We start from the raw sequence: 20,677 nt of genomic DNA on the forward strand, positions 1-20,677 counted from the left end.
TCTGATTTGGGTACTAAATATTTTGCTTAACTCTCATTTGTTGATATGACTGACCACAAAGTAAATTAGTCTTAAAGTAAATTATTAAGATAAAACTTTGGAGGAAAACTGTAAACAGGCAAAAGAAAGTCAATATGATTTCTCAAAACTCTAATCCCATCACATTTAAGATAACAAAATAGCACCAGGCAACATGCAAGTAAAACTTTGTTGTTTGAAAGATGCACAGTCTGAGCTAGAGCCAGCATTACATCAATATTCTAACATTAGGCAGGACACCAGTCTTTCATGTGGCTTGGCATTGCTCTAGCCAGGCCTCATTATTATTCTGTCCCTGCTTGCTTGGGCTCTCAGCCGTCCCAGCTTCTTCCAATGATTGGCACAGTGCTTTAGTGCAGGCTTTTCTCCATTTTAGTATGGAACTGGATGAAGGCCACATTGACCTTTCTGCTGCCATCATATGGGGTCAACAAACCCTGAGGAAGGTGTGAGAACAAGAGCTGAACTGGGACGGGATGTCCAATTAATAAAGAACTAGTACACAAAGAGGAGTAGTGTCACCACCACTCCTCTTGTATTACAGTCTTTATTATGTAAATAAAAGCTCCTCAACAAGGCAAGTTTCAGCCTCCCCTTGTTTCCTTCTTTCTCAAGAGTTACAGCTATCATTTCTTCTATCAGGGAAGCAGCCAGAGGACTTGTGTTTGCCCAACAGGCTTTCAGATTACTTTGATAATGGAGATAATTTCTAAGGGGTTTTGCCCTAGAGAAATCATTGTCTACCATTACAAGTTTCTTCAGAGCAACAGTGCACTATTTTTAAATGCAAAAAGATGGCTTCATACAACCATGCAACTGTATGTCAACATGCATGGCTTTGTGGATCTGTTTGGAAATCAGCAGTATAAAGGCAACTGCAAACATTTAGGAAACTTCACTGTTGGGGGACTAATTTCAAAGTGGCCTGAGCAGAAACATGAGACATCCCATAAACATTTTTCTTTCTGTACCAGATAAGCAAGATTAGAAGCAAACAAAAGAAATTGCATAATCTCAGTCCTACACCTCCATAAATTCAGGTGCAATTAATAGAGAATTCCAAATGTACCACAGTTCTGTCGGTGCATTGGGAAGATGAATCAAGAAGCAATTACTGTGAGAAAATAAGACACCAAGAAACCAAGGGGAAGAAAACAGTAACAAGTTGACATTCCATCTGAGTAGTGAGACGTGTTACTTATAACAGGAGACTGTTACTTATAACAGGAGACAAGCTGTATTAGATCAATTTTATTATGTTATCAAAGTTTGACAATAAAATATTTCAATTCTATTGAAAGCATTCATACACAAAGAGAGCATATAAAATGCTAGGTCTCAGAATATGTTCCATACAAAATACTGTTAAGTACAGAGCAGCAAAGTCATTGCCAAACATTCCCTGAATTTAAGAGGGCCTTGAACACACTGTGCTCCAAGAACTACCTTAATATCAAACATTCCTTCCTTTGGTCTGCAAGTCCTTTGCAATTATTGCTAGTTATTGAAGCCTTCTGCTTTTAAACAGAATCACACAGTGATTCTAAACCTCTTCAGAAGTATTACAATGCAGCTGAAAGCTTCTTCAGCATTTTCTACACATTTTGTCAAAAATAAGAAATACATTTGGTCCTCAAGACTATTTTTGGTTTCTGAAAATATCCTGGAAGAATAATGGTAAGAATTATGGTGAGACACAATAGATGTGTGTTAGGTATAACAAAGATATGTCAGTAAATGCAAACATTTCAACTGTGTGGCATGGCAGAGCACCCAAGTTACTCCTCCTGATGAAGGGACACATTCTCTTCTCCTTAGAGACTTATTTCTTCAGACCTTCTCTCCCCACAAGCATCTAGAGTGTTCAAGCACGTGGCTCTAGCAGGCCTCTAACAGTAATGCTAAATACTCCTGCCTTGTAGAGGAACGTGCTGTAGTGAGTAAGCACTTCTTAACATGCTGGGTGAAGTGGTTGAGTTTCAGAGACTAGAACATTGTAGTTTACTTGCTGCATTCCCTTTTCAGTGAGAACTCCATCCAAGAAACTGAAAATCAAAGGGCTGAAGATGATTTAGAAGAAAAATAACAACTTGTGGACATAAACCAGGACCATAGCCTGCAGAGCCATCACGTCCAATCAAAATCTCACCAGAAGCACTGTGCTTGCTTGCTCTAACACAGTACTTGGAACTCAGGTACACGCATTCTTGCACAACAAGGCTATATACTGACCAAGAGCATTTTTTTAAGAGGCCCTGAAACACTTTCAGCTTCATTTTACCAGGTTAAACACAGGTTTATTTAAAGAGATATACTCTAGGGCTTGTTTACTAATGCAAAGCTGATTTATAAATCTTTAGGTTAAAAGATAGAGTCAACTTCTGTCAAACAGTACGAGGCTGCCAACATTAGAATATTGTTTTTCTTTTGGGATACAAAAAGTCATAAAGGAAAAAAAAAAGAATTTACAAAAGAAAGAGCTGGTTTGGAACCTCAAATCACTGAAAAAAAAAACTGAAAAGAAAATTAGTATGAGACTGAAAATGCCACCAAATAATGGGTAAAGATCTAAAAGAAGATTAGAACTATTCTCCAGATGAGGTAAAGGGCTCTTTACCTGTGTTCTTTTCCCATTTTCCCAGCCTTGATGCCCATGTTGCTATCCTGCAATGCAGCATCCAGCTCCCCCCATTCCAGTGCTTATTAACAGGCCTCTGATTTCAGCAAGAAATAGAGATTGTGATAAGCTGTTTTCTGTAATTGCTTTCTGTTCTCAACCAATAACATAGCAATTTATTTGAAAATTGAGTCAGACACAGGAAGAGCTTTATCACCTTTGAGCAGTCTTGGAACATGAGCCTGAAGCTTATCCAGCTGAAAGCCCTGCATAAAACAGAACTCTTGGCTAAAGGACTTCTGTAGGAGATGTGTTGTAGTGGCTGGTTGTATCTGGGGCGTAGGTTGTTGTTTGGAGTTGGTGTGGTTTTGTTTTTCATTTTAACAGTAAAGTCACAAACTGCTTGGGACAACTCAGTACTTACTCTGGAAAGTCTGGACAATATTGCTGCTGAACTGTAGGTTCCTGGGCAACTGAGGACAAGATAAATGTTGCATTGTAAAAGTCAGGAAAACATGTACTCGACAAATGAAGGAAAGAAAGTGAAGCTACATAAGGAAGTTAAAACATTGGAAGATACTTAGCTTATCCATGACCTTAGTTCAAGCTGTTCTGGATTTACAAGTCATTTCTAAATTAAAATGCAAAGCCTTAAACCTCCCTCCTGTACCAAAATGTTTGCATTCTACAGTAGCAAGAGTTCAAGCCTGTCATTTCAAGACAGACAGGTTTATGCATGCTACCAAAACAGTTAAAAACTTTAGACAACTTCAGTTTCTTAAGTAATGAATCCTCAATAGTTCTGATGAGTCTCCAAAACTCTTGAAGCATTTTTCCTTGGAGGACCTAGCATTTTGAAAGCATTCAAGATTGTTGTTTTCAGAAAACTAAGTGTAGTCTAACCAGGTGACTGGTTTTAAAGCAAGCAAAAGAGAATCTTTGAGTGACCAACAGGGCTTCTGTAATCAAGGCTGTACATATGATGATCTTTAGGCTGTCTGTCACTTCTCTGGAGTTCAGAGGTTATATTTTTTTATTAAATATTTAAGTAAAACAATACTGTAGGAAATTAACAGAGCTCCACATTCAGCAATTAGTAACATTTAAGGAACAGTGTATCCCAGCTTCTGGAAACAGCAATAATGAAACTTGTGGTCAGTGGGAATTAATTGTAGTCATAAAGTTTCTTTTCATCTGAGTGCAATGTTGATCCAATCACTTCTTGTTCAGTAACTGGATGACAAGCTTAGTATTTGACTGAGAACAAGGCTTATACCTCCAATTGTATTATGCTGGTTTCCATTTCCCAGCCCATTTCAGGAAATTCACTTTTCTTTTTGAATTAATGCTCATCATCCTATACCATTTCCATTACAGGAGATCATTTTTCACCCAGAAATGCAGTTCTGCATTGTGTGGATTGTTTGATAGTATTCAATTCAGTTGGCTTCAAGTTTATGTGCTATTCCACACAGCTACAGTTATTGCAAGCACCAGTCACTGTTTAGTTTCTTTCCCTCACTGGTAAATAAAGTAGAAGGTGAGAATTCCTCAGACTCTAGATCATATGTAACCAGGTTCTAGAAGGTGATGAACAAACATTTCTTCTTGTAAAAGAAAAAAACCCCAAAGGGTACCTAAGAAGAAGCTTCAAGTAATTCAAACATCTATCTTTCCCCCCCCCCCCAAAAAAAAAATAAGCTGTAATGAGAGGCTGGATTATGACAAAGGTAGTCCAGTATGAGGCAGACCTCTTCCCTATCTTACCTAGTTGATATGCACATTTGCAAACTAAGGTGCTGGGAACTGTGGATCAGAATACACAAGGCCCTTGAAAAAGTTTACTGTGCTTCTGCAATGTTCATAGCATTCCCTTGTCTTGTGGGCATCTAAAACTGCCTTGCCCTCCAACTCCAAACCCTGCAAAGGCCACACAAAGGAACTCCAGTATCTATGATTCTATGTACTATGTGCAAGGGGCTGCACAATCTCCAAATGAAAGTCTGTATGAATTGTACACACCACCAGAGGCACCAAAATGCATATTTGACCAAATCTGCAGAATGTGAAAATACTATGAAGCATCATAAACACAAATCAGAGACAAACAATCACTTAGGACACCAAACAACTTCTTGAACACAGCCTTAAAAAATGCAAAATAAATAATTCAAATATCTAAATATCAAGGGATTAAAAGGCATTTTCCCATCTTCAAGGGAAGGCATCACAGGTGAGGAAAACGACTGTCAACACAAGGTATCACAAACCAAAAAGCAGCTTTTTCACATAGGAGATAGTAGTATCATTGGTTAGCATTTGAATGTGCTCATTTCCTGAAAGCTCAAAGATCACTACTTCCTGTTTTTGCATGTCCACCCACTTTTGACATTGCAAGGCACTCTGTAAGTTTACTGTACCATCCCCATCGCTGTAAAGAATCTTGGGTTCTTTGTCAGGAAAACTTTCATAATGGAAGGAATCAGGTGTTTCCACGCCAGTCCCGTACAGACAGTGTATGCGCACACCGGGTGGGGTCATCTGGTAGACCAGGGGTTCAGTGTCTTGTCTCATGAACCAGCCATCTTCAAAATTGATGTCCCTGTAGAACTGTCGGTAATCTCGAAGAGTGTAGTTAGCTGTAGGTGTGCTTACAAAGACTTTATCTGGAGGCCATGTGTAGTTGTAGGGGAGCATCCAGTTTGTGGAGACTGCTGATCTCTGCTGGTCTCTGATCTTGAGGGAACTGATAACAGGTATTCTGTTGTTGTCACCTTAAAAAATAAAGGGTGGAATTTCATTTTACACAAAGCAAAGCATTGATCCTAATTAGCAGCAATTACTACCTCTCACAGTGATAGCATGAATAAAGAGATTATTCCCTTTGCTTACAGTGACAATTTGAGAAGTTTTTCCTCATTTATAATGCCTTGATGATTAACTTGTGCAACCTAACTTATGATAACTTGCAAATTTAAACACAAGTTGATGGGTGACTGCCAAGCCAAGAACACTGCTGCCTTTCCAACACACTCCTGCTTAAAGGAGAAAATATTTCCTGTATGATCCAACTAAAAATAACATCAGTTTTCACTGGGCACTGTTTCACACCATTTAAAAGTTTTGGTTTACATGCTTTTCTAGAAGTGTGGTTTACAGTGATTCTGGTACTTAGATGATGTTTTGGCTGAAAGAACTGATAAATGCTGCTATCCACACACATAAGAACTCTTGAAGAGACTTTCTAGGCTTAACAAAATGTTTAAAAATTCACACCAAATTGCTTTTCATGGTGACTGTCTGAGCTGACCCATTTTCCATTATCCCAGTGCTGGCAAACCTCAGTTCTTTTGTCAGCTGAGCTTTGAATCAGCTTTCCCATTATTGTCCCAGTGGTTACAGCATCTAGCGATCCAGGTCAACCACACCATAAATATTGCAACAGTGAAACCAAAACTGCTGTTCCTGAAAGAGCACCAAAGTCTATCTTTCGATTCCATGAGGTGGCACTGTTGCTTCAGCAAGGAGACCTAAAGCACAGCCTTTCAAGCCATCTTTAGGAGGGACTACATGGGAGACATCGGTACTATAACTGAAACAGATGAAAAGGAAACTCAAAAGAGCAGAGTGAGAATCACAGATCCTGAAAAATGTGTCTCATTATTGGGTGGTATAAAAACTGTGCACACTCACCACTAAGCTACTGAATACTACTTGGCAGTTTTCAGCAAAGCAAGCCTGAGTTCTGAATTGCACAGTGAAAGAAATGCATACAACATTTCTTTCCAGGAAAATAATCAAACTCAGAACCTGACCCTTCCACATCCATTACCAAACACCTATCAAATCCATTGCTTTTCTCTGAAGGGCAGAAGTACTGTATGGCCAAGACCATGCTTGAGTCAGCAGGCACAGCACTCATTGACATTATACTGAACAAAATATTAGGTCTAAGGAAGACCTGCTAGTATCTCAAGGTGAGAGGGAGAAGAGATACACAACAAAAAACACCAAAAGAAACTAGCACAGTCAATTTGGTGTCTTTGCTCATTGTAGTGGGAAAACTATCATCACTATTGGCACTGGAATTGTAATGATACGAATAAGTAGCAGAAAGGATCTCAAAGTCTAGAGAAAATAATTCCACCTGTGTAACAACTGTGGCTCTGTCCTGAAGTTCTTAGCCATTACCATATTGTAAACAGGAATGGGAGTGCTAAGGATGCATTCATAACTTGCCTTGTCTTTCCTGCAGCAATGCAGTGGGTTTTTTTTAAAGCAACAACTCTTCTGCATAATGACACCCTGATAATGTTCATTTTAGAAACTCTTTAATAGACTAATGTACTCCAGGCATTAATGTCTGATGGTAGTGATTTACTACAGATATTTGAGACACAACTAGTCCAAAAATGTGCTTGCTGATATGATGTTCTGCCCAGTGAACTTTCTTACATGATTCTTAAATTTCTGCTTTAAAACATGGAGTTCAGTAAGTCAGACATACAGATTAAAAGGTGACAACACTTTAGTAGCAATTTAACTGTTCATTATTTATTTATACAGCTAGCCACTTTGCATGAGATGCAGTATAAAGGGTAAACAAGATAAGAAGCCCAGGAGTTCAATCTAACAGAGATCTGTGACTATGGAATTCTGTGAAGGCAGCATTAGTATTGCTCACTTCCTGCCATGTCTGTAGCATGCAAACTTGTCAGACTAAGTCTGTAGGAAAAGGGAAATCAGTTTTTACAGTACTATTGCAATAAATTTAACAATGTATATAACTCAATATGAATGTTCACTTTAAGCTTTCTAATTAGTAATTGAGCTGTGCACTAGTATTCAGGATGAAATGCCTTTGCCAAGCAAAGTATTCTTTGATCTGTGCATGCATGGCTGGCGCTTCCTGTGTGTTCTGCATTTCAATGAAGTCCAGCTTCTGATGTCAGCTTTGTTTAGCAATAAGATAGTGATATCTGAAGCTACTGCGTTAGAAACAAGGTAAAAAACCAAGCCAGAAACATCATGAGCTAAATGCCAAAGCATGTGGAAGAATTGCCGTGGTATCACATGATGAAATAAGTTCAGTTTTTCCAGCAGTCATTTGCAGTTACTTAACCTTGAGCTTCTTTTATAGAACTTTTTTTTAGTCTCAAGCATATCCAGTATGCTCACCAGAGATTCACTGTCCTTATCTGTAAAGCTATCACTTTTGACAGGCCTTTGTGCAGTGGGTACCACTTCACCACCATGTCTACAAGTTTCCCTTAACGTTAACCTCAAGCAGCTATGTGATCTTTAATCAAAGGAAACTACTGAATGCTCTGGAGTCCATGTTAGCTTTGTAATGCTGAACAGAGAGCTATCAGGCTGGAGGCAGAAGTGACAGAAACAGAAGACACTACACCAAATAGCAGATGACAGTCTCCTGAAAAGAAAGGTCAAGAGGGGACCCAGCTCCTGCTTAAGGGATGTAAAAAACTTCCTGTGACCATAAAGAGTGACAGTCTGGCCATAGGGCTGAATACATCAAGTTGCCATCACTTATAAAAATGTTATTTTAACTTAAGAGTACTCTAAACTCTCACCCTCTAGTCTTAAAGTTAACAGTCTAGTTAGTATCTTGTACTACTAACAAAATACATTGTAAACCTTCAAATTACCTACCTGAAGCCAGCACACGGAGAGTTTTAGCCACTCCTCCCCACGGAGCACCTAATGACACATAATCCTTTATATACTTGTCTTTCCAGTCCTGAGTCTGATGGTTGAGGAAGTAGAGGGTGTACATGTTACCCATACTGTGGGCAATTAAGACAACAGGACTTCCATACTGTTCATACATTAACTCTATCATCTTGCGAAGGGCCACGAAATAGTCTTCATTCTCATCTAAAGGAAACATGGTCACATGGTTATGATTATTAATTGTGGATGCTGAACTTCAACAGAATCCTTTAAAAGGTTGGTTTGAGTTTTTTTAAAACCTCTTGGGGATTTAATAATGCAGAGCTTAGGAATTCCAGTATTAAGTGGGAGGGGTTTGTGTTTTTGTGGGGAAGCACTTTGGTGGTGTGGGTGGTTTTGTTGTTGTGGTATTTTTAAGTAAGTCTTACATAGCAAGTTGTTAAAACCACAACAAACCAGACCACACTACAGGGCTTTCATCTGGGTCCTGGAGAACCCAGGCCCCCAAAAAATAGTCAAAATTAAGTACAGACAGGAGAATAGACCCAAAACATTATTTGATGGCTGGGACAGCCAAATTTTGCTCAAGTAACAATGTTATTTACTTGGTGCCTTTCGCCAGTCATAAGGTGCTCCTCTTACATCTTCATCACGTTTGTAGCCCCAATCCACTAAACTCTGCACCAGCATATAAAAGTAACTGCCTGTGGACATCAGATAAGAGAGAAACAGAACAGTGAAAAGATTAGCATTAGAAGCAGCCATCAGACACTATCACAAAACAAAGTAAGCTCTGGAAGCATTATCTCAGATACCAGGTATACAGACATCAAAACTGTAGTCTTAATCTTTGCCAATCTAGAAAGCTGCATAGTAAACAAGACGAGTTATTCTTACTGTCTCCCAAGAGTGAGAGAATAACATTATTAAATCTTCTGACTAGTTGGCTAATCTATCAAATATAGCAGCAAAGTGTGGTATACAAAATAATAAGTTTTCCTCAGACATGTGTCTTACCCTTGAACTGTAAGAGTACACATCAGGAATGGCTGGAGTTCTAGCTTTCTTTGATATCAAATTAACTTCAGGTAGGGTATATAATAATCCATGCTCTGGACTTCAACATTTGTTCTTGGAAACAATGCTGACAGCAAACCCCAGGGCAAAGTTCTGGAAACTACCCCAAAACTATTACATCACCTGTCAGGTAGCAGACTTAAGTGACTGAACATAATACTTCAATAGCAAAGAATGGAAGCATTTGTAGACTGGCTCATGTTACATGTTGAAAGATGTTACATATTACAAGTTTTGACATGTAGGATTTAAGTATTACCACAATTAATCTGGTAACAGCTTGAAAAATTGTCCAAACATCCTACTGAATATCACAGTCATATCCAAGTTCAGAACAGAACCTCACTCAGTCTTGAATGCTTATCATATAGTCCCAAAGCAAACGGAGGCAGTTGTAAATATGGTCCTGTTCTAGTTGAGAGTCATCTAGTGAAGTTCTTTAAGCACATTGCTGCCCTTTCGGAAATTGCTCCCTGAAGAAAAAGCAATCCTTGCCATGAAACAGGAGAAGCTCAGTGCCTTACTATTAAATTACTGAAGTCTTCAGCCACAGCCAAGAACAACTGACAAAAGCTTCTGAAAGATGACTTCTACAAAAACACTAATCAAAAAAACCTTGCAAATACTTTAATGTAGAAGTCTTATGCAGCAAAAAAGTAATTCTATAGTTATATAGAATAGTAATTCTATAGTTCTGACACTGACAAAAGACAGGGAACTACAGAATGTGGTCTCACATGTCCCAAGCCCATTAACTCACTCCTAAGGCCAAAGAGAACCAAGCTGAAATGCACTGGTTTTCTTTTGGGTTGTTTGTCAAACTTCAGTCTCAGGACTAACTCAACTCATTTTTCAAAAGTGTCTGTCTTCAAAGTGCCTACACAAGTTTCATCCCAGGGAACTTAAACTTGGCATAAGACTAAATCATATGGAATCTTCTTATCACAATCTATCAGGCCAAACAACAGAGTACAATGCCATGAAAACAGTTAAAAGCCAAGTGAGCCACGTGCTACCCTGCTACTGCAACAACAAAAAAATCTGGTTTGCTACTTGTAAAACAGAACTGTAATTTGAAATCACATTTCAGTGGCCTGGTTTAAGACCTTTCTAGTGTGTCCTTATACAAGTGACAAAGCCCTTCAGACACAGCTTGTACATACCAACACTCCTTTTACTCGGGTCAAGGAATTCCAAGGAAAATGTCTGCCCGAAGCCTGGGACTCTGACATCCACTCCAACTGGTGATTCTGTGATCTTACTTGTTCGATTATATACCAGCCTGGTGGGGAGGAAGAAAAAGAGAAAGGTATCAAGTGTGTCAGATTACCACATGACAGCTGTCAGCTACATTGGGTCTTACACTCTTCTGAGTGCAGTAACAAGAATATTAAGTGCTATTACCTAGAAGAAAGAAGGGGAAAAAAAGGCACAGTAAGAGCACTAATGGCTAAGAGGTGGTACAGTGCAAACAATTGTTTAATTCACTTAATGCTTTACATACAGAATCTGAGACTTCTCTGTAAAACCCAGTGTAAGGAATTGGGGCTGAACTTCAACTTTAGAAGCTACTGTATATAGTTCTGTACCATTTCACTTTGCATCAAGGCACACAGTGGAGAACACTTGACAAGAACATAAGAATGTGGCAGTAGAAGATAAAATACCTGTAAAATCGGATATCTGAAAAATTGTCCTAGATAAACATCATTCATTTCTGTTTAGCTACAGCACCCATTCCAGCATAAGGGAATACTTGATATTTCTTAGCTAATAACAATCAGTACCTTAGGAAACGGGTATTGAGTGTTTTGTAGGTACTTTTCTAATCCATTTGAGATAAGAAGAATCTGGAGCATCGGGTCAGGGCTGTGTGTATTCTCACTGGGGCTTTGTTTTTAATACCATATCAATACAACTGTCATTTCTGAATGCAAGCTTTTACCCCTAGAGGAAGGAGTCTCAGAATCTGAATTGATACTCAAATCTTCACACACCAAACATCTCTCTAATCCATAAGGCACACAGAAAGACTTAAATCAGAGGTACAACTACACAACAGCTCAGTAGATTCACATAAAGGAGCAACATGCCAACATGAGCAACATTTTTTAATTGCACAAGCTAAGTAGTTCTTGTTTTCCTAGATATAAATGATTTTTACAGCAACATTAATGAAGCAGATTGAATTATGAAATAGTCTGAAAGCTTTAAATTAGGCAAGGTTTCAAACCAAAATATTTCTAGAGAGAGACTTCCAGACTGTCCTTGAAGTACCCCATGTGTCTCAGCTGCCTGTGAGACTGCTCTCTCTAATGACACACTGCCAGCAGAAGTGCAAGCTTACATTCCTCCTGCCAGTTCCCCTCTGAGCTGCCCAATGTAACCCCTTGCCTCAGCAGAACTTAAGTAACTCCTCACAGAAAATGCTCTGCTTAAAATAAGTCTACAGAAACATCTGCTAAGTGCCCAAACCAACATGGGGTAGGAAGGAAAGTGGAAGAAGAGAACCTCTGCTTTTCATCAGCAATAAACAGCTACTACCCCAGGTGCGACACAGCCTCGTCTTCTGATTCATCCTGTTACTCTGCCTAGCAGAATTCCAAGTCATTTCTCTCATGTTGCATCAGAAAATAAAGTTTAAAGCAGCCATTCTGTACGTAGCATGCCAGTCTAAAGAAAGGAGATAACTGCAAAGAGCAGTATTTCCAGTCTTACCTGATATTATCAATCCAGCAATCAATGATGACAGGTAGAAGCAATTCTAAATTCAGCCACAGTGTAAAATAACTGTCTGTCTTCTTAGAGCAGAGATAATGCACTACTGATGGCTTATCTAGCTTTGCTTCCAGCTGATTGCCTAAGTCCCCTGGAACTGAAAGATACAAAAAGGAGACACTTAAAATGTATTATAATGTAAAATGTTATACATCTTAACACTGTAGCCCTTGCACAGTGTCACTGCATCCAGAGATAACACTACGTTTTGTAACTTGAAAAATAGTATTGTGTAAGAACAAAGTACTGCATACATGTGTATTTTCCAGTGAAAACATTTGGATTGTCAAAAGTCATCAGCTGAGGAACCACCATGTAGAACAATTCTGAGTCAACAGTCCTTAGAGAGCAGACTATATAGGAACAAGCCATGGGCATGAAAAACAGAAAGTTACCTGTGGTCTAAAGGGCAAACTGTATCTTCCTGTAAGACTTCTCTGGAGTACTACAACTGCACATTGTAACTCTCTTTGTTCTCTTTAAACAGTTGCCTCCAAACTATCAATTTGACGTTGAAAAAATGTGGGAACTGAAAGCAGCTTAGTTCATGGTTTTTTGTTTTCACTTCAGCCCTGACTAAACACAAGATTTAGTTGTCCAGCCTAATCATCCAAACACATGGTTCCCTATCTTCTGCATTCAGGTTTGGATGCAACAACAGTGTTGATTCTCACTGTTCTCTTTTATACATGACAGCAGCAATCTTTGGAGGGGACAGTCTTGTGTTTGCACCTTCTCTGAAGTGCACTGTTCTTAAGGCATATACTGAGTGCCAGTATTCCCTTGATGATGTTTATTTTCCATTATTTAGGCACTAGATTGAGATAGGAATATTATTTCTGAATTAGAATTAAGGTTAAGAAATGCTCTCACAATTTTCAGCATCAAGTTTCCAGAGAAATTCCTTACATTCTCTTAGGTTCCATCATTTTTTTCCCCAAGAAGCAGAGACACAAAGTTAAGTTTCCAGCAACTGGAAAGTTTCTCTGTACTAGAAGAACCTGGGAGTTAGGCACTTCTCAAGGGCTCCCCTTGTCCCTTTCAGCTCCACACACCCCCACCTTTTGGAGAAGCATAACTGTATCTTATTTGTCTGTCAATGTTTGATTTTTAAGTTTAACCCAGGCCTACCCATAGAGTTGTGCTTTTTTTCAGCCTCCACTTTAGTAAATTATTTATTTAAAACAGTTTTAAAGTCTATAGAACTCTGGCACTTTGCAATGGTTTAAAGAAAGAGATGATATCTTTTAGTGGAACACCTACCTTAACTGGACAGCTATGTATGCTTTCAGAGAAACACAGCAGAACTAAAGACAGACCGGCCTGGACAACAACACACTGAAAACCTTCAGCACTGCAGGTTATGCTCCACCACAAAAGACATAACTCAGGATTTCTTTATCAACTGCTTCTACTTTCTCATTAGGGTTTTAGTGGTTTTATTTCTCTAGTCTTCAGGTGAAATATGTTAAAAGACCCAGTAGCTGACTAAAGTTTATTTTAGGTCATGTTTCAAGGACTCTGATATACTGGAAAGCATAGTAAGGCTGATTATAGAATTGCATCACACCCTAGAAAGAGTTTACTGAAGTTCAGTCTTGTAACCTCACAAAATGTTGTTTAGTTCTTGCTTATAGCACTATAAGGCAACAGCTTGTTCCACAGTCCCATCCCTGTGCTGTGCTTCTAATCAGAAAACAAGAGGAACAGAACGTAATTCTATTTATATGTACCATTCACAGCTGGCCAGTTTCAGCAGCAGACCTGCCAAGGACAGACCAGGTTGATTCTGTCTTCAGTGTCATTGCAAAACAAAGTAGAAGAGGGACATTCTGTTATACCCCAAGAAACTAATTTCCTTAGGTAAAAATCAAGCTCGTCCAGCAAAGATACCTTTCAAAGGCTTAGACAAACATCTGGAGTATCTGAGTTTTAAGAACTTGCTGAGGTTTCCAAACAGCACTCAAAAAAATGGTAAGCAGTCCTGCTCAGAGTAGGAAGACCGGAGAAGCTGAAGATTGCATTTGTCAACCAGGGTGCTGAATGCAGGAAACTGTACAAAGTCTCACTTGAACTTAATGGAGTGATCTTAGATCAACTGCAAATTTAATTTGGTTTAGCTGTTTATCCTCAGGCTTCTTGAGGACACAGAGGCAGTGCTCCCATGTCCAGAGCAGAAGATGAGAACGCTACATACTAATTTTCACACATGAAGGAACAAATTGATATAAGGATGACACGGAACAAATTGCAATGTAGCAATCCTATGTAATTCTTAAAGAAAAAGGGCCAGTTCCAGCTGTGCCAAGAGACAATACTGGAGTTAAAACAGTCTCATCTACAGGTATGATGCTTGTTTGTTTATAAAGCAGGAATTAACAAAAAGGGTTTTAAGGTTTACATTTCCATATTAACAGTGAAACTGCTAATCCCTGTAATTCATAACTCATGTTTTATCATCTCAGTTATATTCTGCAAGCTGAAGAGGCTTCATGATGAAGCTGTAGGAAACAAAATGCAAGCTTTGATATTTTTTTTTTCCAGATTATGGAAAGAAACATGCAAGGTCTTCAGTCCACACCCCACACAATTTAACAGCGTTAATGATTTACATTTGAGCTGGTGGCTTTTTGATAAGTAGCAGGTTAAATAAAGAGATCACATTGAAGATTAATTCTGTAGGATAAGGACATACCTTTCTGAACTTTCTGCGATGGAATTTGAAAGCAGTAGAAAAAACACATTTCCCTTTGCTTTCAGACCATACAGAGAGAGCAGCTGTGGGCAGAGTGATCTGTAAGCAATTTTCCTCCTCATTCTCCTCATCTACCAATATCTGTAGTTTCTAAACCTTTATGCTGGAAATGTAGAAAGTTATTAGTTTAAAGCCTGCAGACTGACCCCATAAATGCAAGTGAAACTCTGCAGAATGCATCAGCACTAGATAAACTGGATGTCCAAGGCAAAAAAAAAAACCCTCAAGTCTTGCTTTTAAGCCTTTTAATCCCCAATTTGTAGCTGTGTTAATATTTATATTGACTTCTAAACTGTGGCATTTGGAAACACAGTGAAATTTCCTATTCAGTAGAATAAAGTGTCTCTATCAGATTTGATGATCTATCATTTCTAGCATATTCTTATTTTTCACAAAGACAGTAATCCCAACAGAGCTCATTCCAATACATCAATGAGCCCCATTCACTTCCAATATCTTTTGCTGGTTTTTTGCCTCTACTGCCATGAACAGGACTAGCAGATGTCCTTCTGGCATGTGTTCTTATTTGATTAAACTTCATGGAAAGTTCATCTCCAAATTTAATTTGAGAGTCTAATAGATGTTGCAGCCTTTTCCAAGTCTGGAACTACAATGACTAGCTGTAGGATACATGGATGGATACTCCTGCCTGTCGCTGCTCTTAAGTCTTAATGACTGGTTCTCACTTCCCAGCAGAAGGCAAAAAGCAAATTGCACCCTGGAAAAATCACTTGCCTTAATATCACTCAGGAAGCAGTGTAAAGGACATTCAACAAAAGCCATAGACTGAGGGACCTTTAATTTAATTTGAGAAGGAAAAATAGTGCCAGTATAGTAGTGGGGGGAAGCTTTTGTTTTTGTGGTAAAGAGGCCATCAGTTGGCACATTTTTACTACTTCTATCTGAAATGTAAATGCCTTTTTGATAACTTTTTAACTGGTATAATTTCCCCAAGTAACTCTCATCTTTTTGGTCCTGTAACTTCAGCCTTCCTTCCAAATGAACCAAGGTCTCTGGAAAATTAATTTTAAACTCTTGACCAGTTTTCTAAGGAGAACGTCTCAAAGTAGCTCAGGCTCAACCATAGACTGCCACAGAAGAGGCTTCTGTTTAAAATTAGGAACAAGAAAGCAAACATCATCTCACATGACACTTCAGATACCTCAGATCACATGAGGCATAATGTTTAAAACGCTCCTCACATCTAGCCAGCTGAGCATACAAACAGGCACACTTCAATTAGCAGTCAGCAGGAATTCAAACCTCGTTAGCATGTAAATCAATTATTAACAAACTTCATTTAGGTGTCTTTCTAGAAAACTTTAGCCAAGTACCTAACAAATTGTTTGCAGAAGGTATCAGAACATTGATATAGTAATTGTGTTGAGTCAGCTCTAAAAGGTAGAGTTTGGTGAATCCGACATTCATCTTATAAGGACGGGTTATCAGCTCCCCAAACTGCCAAGACATGCAATAGCACACAGTGATTATTGATAGACTATGGGAAAATGAAGGGGGAGGAACAGATAAAAAATAAAGGAACTTCTTGCAAGTTTTAGAAGAGAAGCCTGTTGACTATATAACTAAACTAATAAAAGAAGTGCAGAAATATTGTAACTGCATGTAACTGGGAAGCAGCTATCCCAAAGTCCTGGCACAGACTATATATATTTCTAGTAGATAAGGTCAGTAGAGCAGAGATAACTCAGTAAGTTTTCCTGGATCTTAAAGGAGATTTTCCTGTAGGAATATCCTGTCTGAATAGTAAACTCTTAAAAAGGGCAATTCATTATCTTAAGTAGTCCCCTTTTTCCCAAAACACACTTCAGAGAGGATCTCCAAGACAATCACCTTACATTTCAATGAACAGTGTGTCTTTGATTCTTCAGACAGGCAGGGCTCAGCAAGTAAGATCTTTTACCTCATGTTTCTTCTCTTACCACTATTACATGAATACCCTTTGATACTTTGTTATTTAAGTCTAAGGAAAAACTGAGCAACTGCAAGGCAGTATTTTGCTGTCAGTTACTACCCACATTCCACTTGCTCTCTGCTCTTGTTCCCTTAGTATGTACAAACATCATATTCAGCCGTAGTAGCTCCTGCTGCTAAGGCTCCATTTGATAGACCAGCTTAAAAAATAACCTAATCCAAATGGAGTGGTGCCATGCTCCACATTCCTTCTGCCAACTCCTCCATTAAAGTAATTCAACTACAAAATTAATCACTTCTTCCTCAGCAGGTTAATTTTCCTCATGCTTTAGCAAGAGAAACAACTCCACAAAGTGGCCCAAGGCAGGCACGAGGAAAGCTGGGGGAACGCTAATAGCTATAAGATGAGCTGGGCTGTTTCATAGAGCCATGCTTCACCTGAGCCAGTCCGGGAGCTCTGCAGCCAACAGTTCCAAGGCTGGATTCAAGCAACTAATCTGTTTTCAGATTGGAGAGTCTGAGAAGCAGTATTTTTGTTGGTACATGGGGAGCAGAACAAAGTCACCCACATAGAAGGATTTGCAAGCTACTGCGCTACTTTCTCTTCCATTACTGGGGTAAACACGGGTTGCGACCGCAAGTGCAGTTATTCAGAAGGAAAGCTAAGAGCAAGTTACAGTGGGTCTTGTGATCATCACTGGTCTAAAACATTTATGAAGTAATAATTATGTTGACAACATTCCTTTAACAGCATTCCTTCCTTCTTTATCCCTTAAGATCAGGTGGTTAACTTGCCATGCACACAGTAAGACAAACTTGTTAACTCCCCTCTCTACTTAAGAGTTTTAACATCCAAACAGACCAAGAGTGAATGCTCAGATCATGAGACCACATATACTACACGATACAAACATATTTAATAAACACTTATGAGGGCTTAAGGGTCTAGATGCCAGCCTGATAAATTGGGAGGATCAGCTCCATATCCTCCTCTTGGATGGGCTCCAAAACCATTGCAGGCTTGTCTAGGCCTGTATAGTGCAGCCTTGCATACACCTCTCAATCTTCTCTCGTATTTGTGATCCCAGAGTAATGTGTGTTTTTCTCCCCAACACCTGTGTTAAGCCAGCACTTAGAAGGCCTCCCAAAATGGTTCTCCTAAGACCTTCTACTATCCTCACTGCAGTAATTCCTAAAAAGCTTATCTTAGCATGTTACATATGCAAGAAGGGTGAGGAAAAGGTCACGAAAAGTTAACTAGAATCAAGAGAAGGCTTCACACAGAACCAGAGAGTGACCGACAGTCACTCCTTCCTCTCCTTTATTTGTTTGACCTTCACTGCCCATGTCATGTCTAATTGAAGCTAAGCTCTTACTGCAGGTGTTTTCACAGCAACAGCCATTTCCACGCATCAGAAAAACATGGTATTTTACAATAGATCACTCCCTAACCTTGCCTCCTTTCTCAAACACAGAGACAACCCAGAAATGTTATTTGTTAAAACCCATTGAATTTTCACTTTCTGAACAGATCAAGACTGGACAGCAGAAAACAGCAAAACTTACAACACAGGCATTTACTAGAAGAGATGCAAGATTTGTAGTGGGTGTTGTAAACCACTCGCTGGCAGATGCGTGCTCAGCCACAGTGTTTACCAGAGTCTGTCTTAGGAAAACAAAACGTAGGTGAGACATGGTTTTTAACAGAATCCTTAAGGACCATATATGAGGGACCATAGTAGGTCCCTCAGTAGTAATTCCATGCTTCTATAATCAGTATCCCTTTCTCCCAATTGCTTTTAAATCTTCTTTGATACCTTCATAGCTAGAGTTGACTATTGGATCAGCAGTCACCATCAACCTTTGCTATCAAGAAGCTTGCCCTGGAGCAAGTGCCAATGCCTATTACTAAAACCCAACATTACAGAAGGGAAAGTGGGATAAAAGATTGCTTCTAGCCTTCACAGACAGATCTCAAAGAACTTGTGTTCATGTTTTAACTCCAGCCTCTTGGGATATCCTTGGGCAGTTTCTGTGTCCAATCCTACATCCTCAGTCAGTTCCACCACCTCCTCAGGCACTGAATTTGTCAACAGAGGTGGTCCTGAGGTACACAGCATCTTTAAAAGAGTTCTTTAGTGTTTACCCTCTTAGGTCTGAAGTTTCTGATGGTAGTATTAAAGTCAACAGTACAGCCTAAGTTATAAATAAATGTAGCTTGAACTGAACAGCTCACCACTGATTAACCTTTTCTCAGTATTCTTCTATCTTCTTGCTGCTTCTGTTTTTGTCATCAAGGTTAATTGCATAATAAGAACATACAGTATACTGAATACATCCACAGGACTTAACTACTGACATGAACATCACCAAATGCACTTCATTAGCATACAGGAATACGTAAAGATTACGGTTTCAATAGACAAGTCATTAGAACATTTAACATTTATTTACCATTCTTATCAACAGGTACAAAAAATACCTAACAAGTACTACTTGATCACTGTGACACAAATACTTGGAAAGTATTAGCTACAAACTATTTGTTGTTAACAGCTGAAACCACAGGCCAGTGATCAATAGCATTTTCTACCTAGTGCAAGGAAATAAGCATATTATCTTTTTAAATACTTGTAGTCGACTGCTGTAACTCCAGCCACTCCTTTTTCCACATCCGATTCCAACCCCTTCTATGAAAGGTTTATGAAAGCACACGAACTGGAGCGACAAGGGTCTAGCTTTAGTTCATGAGCTAAAAATACGTTTAAGGGAGCCTTGTTTATCTCATACCCACTGGCAAGCACAGGCAGCCTCACGTTGGCAGCCCGCCCGTGCCCCTGGGCGATGCCCGCTGCCCACCCTCCTCCCTGGGCCTGCGTTTTTCGCTCTGCGGCCGGGGCAGTTAGGAAGAAGACGCTCCGTGCCCCGCGGTACCCGCAGCGCTCGCAAAGCCGGGTCGCTCGGCGAAACGCCCCCGGGAGCGCGGGCGCGCCGGGGCGCGGAGCCTCGCGGCGGCGGCCGCCTGCCCCTGGGATGCGGCGGCGGGACAGCGCTTGGCTCGGGCTCCGCACCACCAGACACGCACACCGCCGCGCCCCGGCTCTTACCCAGCACCACGGGCGGCCCCGCGGGCCGGCGGCGCGGCAAGCACCCGCCGCCGGGGCAGAGCAGCAGCAGGAGCAGCAGGCTGAGGAACGGGCTCCCTCCCGGGCGCGGGAGAAGCCCGGCAGCGACCGGCGCGACCATCACCCCAGCGCATAACCCCGGGGCCGGGAGCGGCCGCCACCCCGCGCCGGACACCTCGCTCGGCCGGGGCTGCGGCGCCGCCGCCCGGCCCGCACAGAAAAGCGCCCGCCCGCGCCGCCCCGCCCCGGCGGCGCCCGGCCCCGCCCCCGCAGGTGTCACCAGCCGATCGCCGAGAGCGCGAGCAGCCGCCCGGCGGCGCTTCTCGCAGCAGCTGCGGCCGGGTTTCTCTCGCGAGCCGAGCGGCCTCTTCCCGCGCTCCGATGGCAAGAGCTCGCGCTGCCCCCTCAGCCGGGCGCGCGCTGCCCCCTCAGCCGGGCGCGCGCTGCCCCCTCAGCCGGGCGCGCGCTGCCCCCTCAGCCGCCACGGTCCCCTCAGCCGCGCGCGCGCTGCCCCCTCAGCCGCCACGGTCCCCTCAGCCGCGCGCGCGCTGCCCCCTCAGCCGCCTCAGACCCTCAGCCGCGCCCGCGCTGCCCCTCAGCCGCCACGGTCCCCTCAGCCGCGGCTGCGCTGCCCCCTCAGCCGCGCCCGCGCTGCCCCTCAGC

At 41.0% G+C, this 20,677-nt stretch overlaps 1 protein-coding gene across 2 annotated transcripts; it reads right to left on the reverse strand.

Annotated features, from left to right (window-relative positions):
- Positions 1-1,275: 1,275 nt before the first annotated feature.
- Positions 1,276-20,216, reverse strand: PLA2G15 (phospholipase A2 group XV). Of its 2 annotated transcripts, none has more exons than XM_062007281.1 (6): positions 19,997-20,216; positions 12,143-12,299; positions 10,588-10,706; positions 8,953-9,051; positions 8,327-8,551; positions 1,276-5,430 (listed from the first exon to the last, which is right to left on the reverse strand). In XM_062007281.1, exons 1-6 carry the CDS (start codon positions 20,133-20,135, stop codon positions 4,919-4,921), a joined length of 1,251 nt encoding a protein of 416 aa, XP_061863265.1. In that variant the 5' UTR covers positions 20,136-20,216; the 3' UTR covers positions 1,276-4,918. The 2 variants fall into 2 exon arrangements, with proteins under 2 accessions (XP_061863265.1, XP_061863266.1); XM_062007282.1 differs by lacking the exon at positions 19,997-20,216 and adding an exon at positions 14,898-15,427.
- Positions 20,217-20,677: the final 461 nt, after the last annotated feature.

This window comes from Colius striatus, chromosome 14, assembly GCF_028858725.1.
Source record: "Colius striatus isolate bColStr4 chromosome 14, bColStr4.1.hap1, whole genome shotgun sequence".
NCBI classification, from domain to species: Eukaryota; Metazoa; Chordata; class Aves; order Coliiformes; family Coliidae; genus Colius; species Colius striatus.

Coding starts and splice junctions, on each gene's coding strand:
- PLA2G15 (XM_062007281.1), bottom strand. CDS start 20,135: ATGGTCGCGCCGGTCGCTGCCGGGCTTCTCCCGCGCCCGGGAGGGAGC. Junction 8,552..8,952: donor TGACTGGCGAAAGGCACCAA/GTAAATAACATT, acceptor TGTTTCCTTTAG/ATGAGAATGAAGACTATTTC. Junction 5,431..8,326: donor TCTCCGTGTGCTGGCTTCAG/GTAGGTAATTTG, acceptor TTATTTTTTAAG/GTGACAACAACAGAATACCT.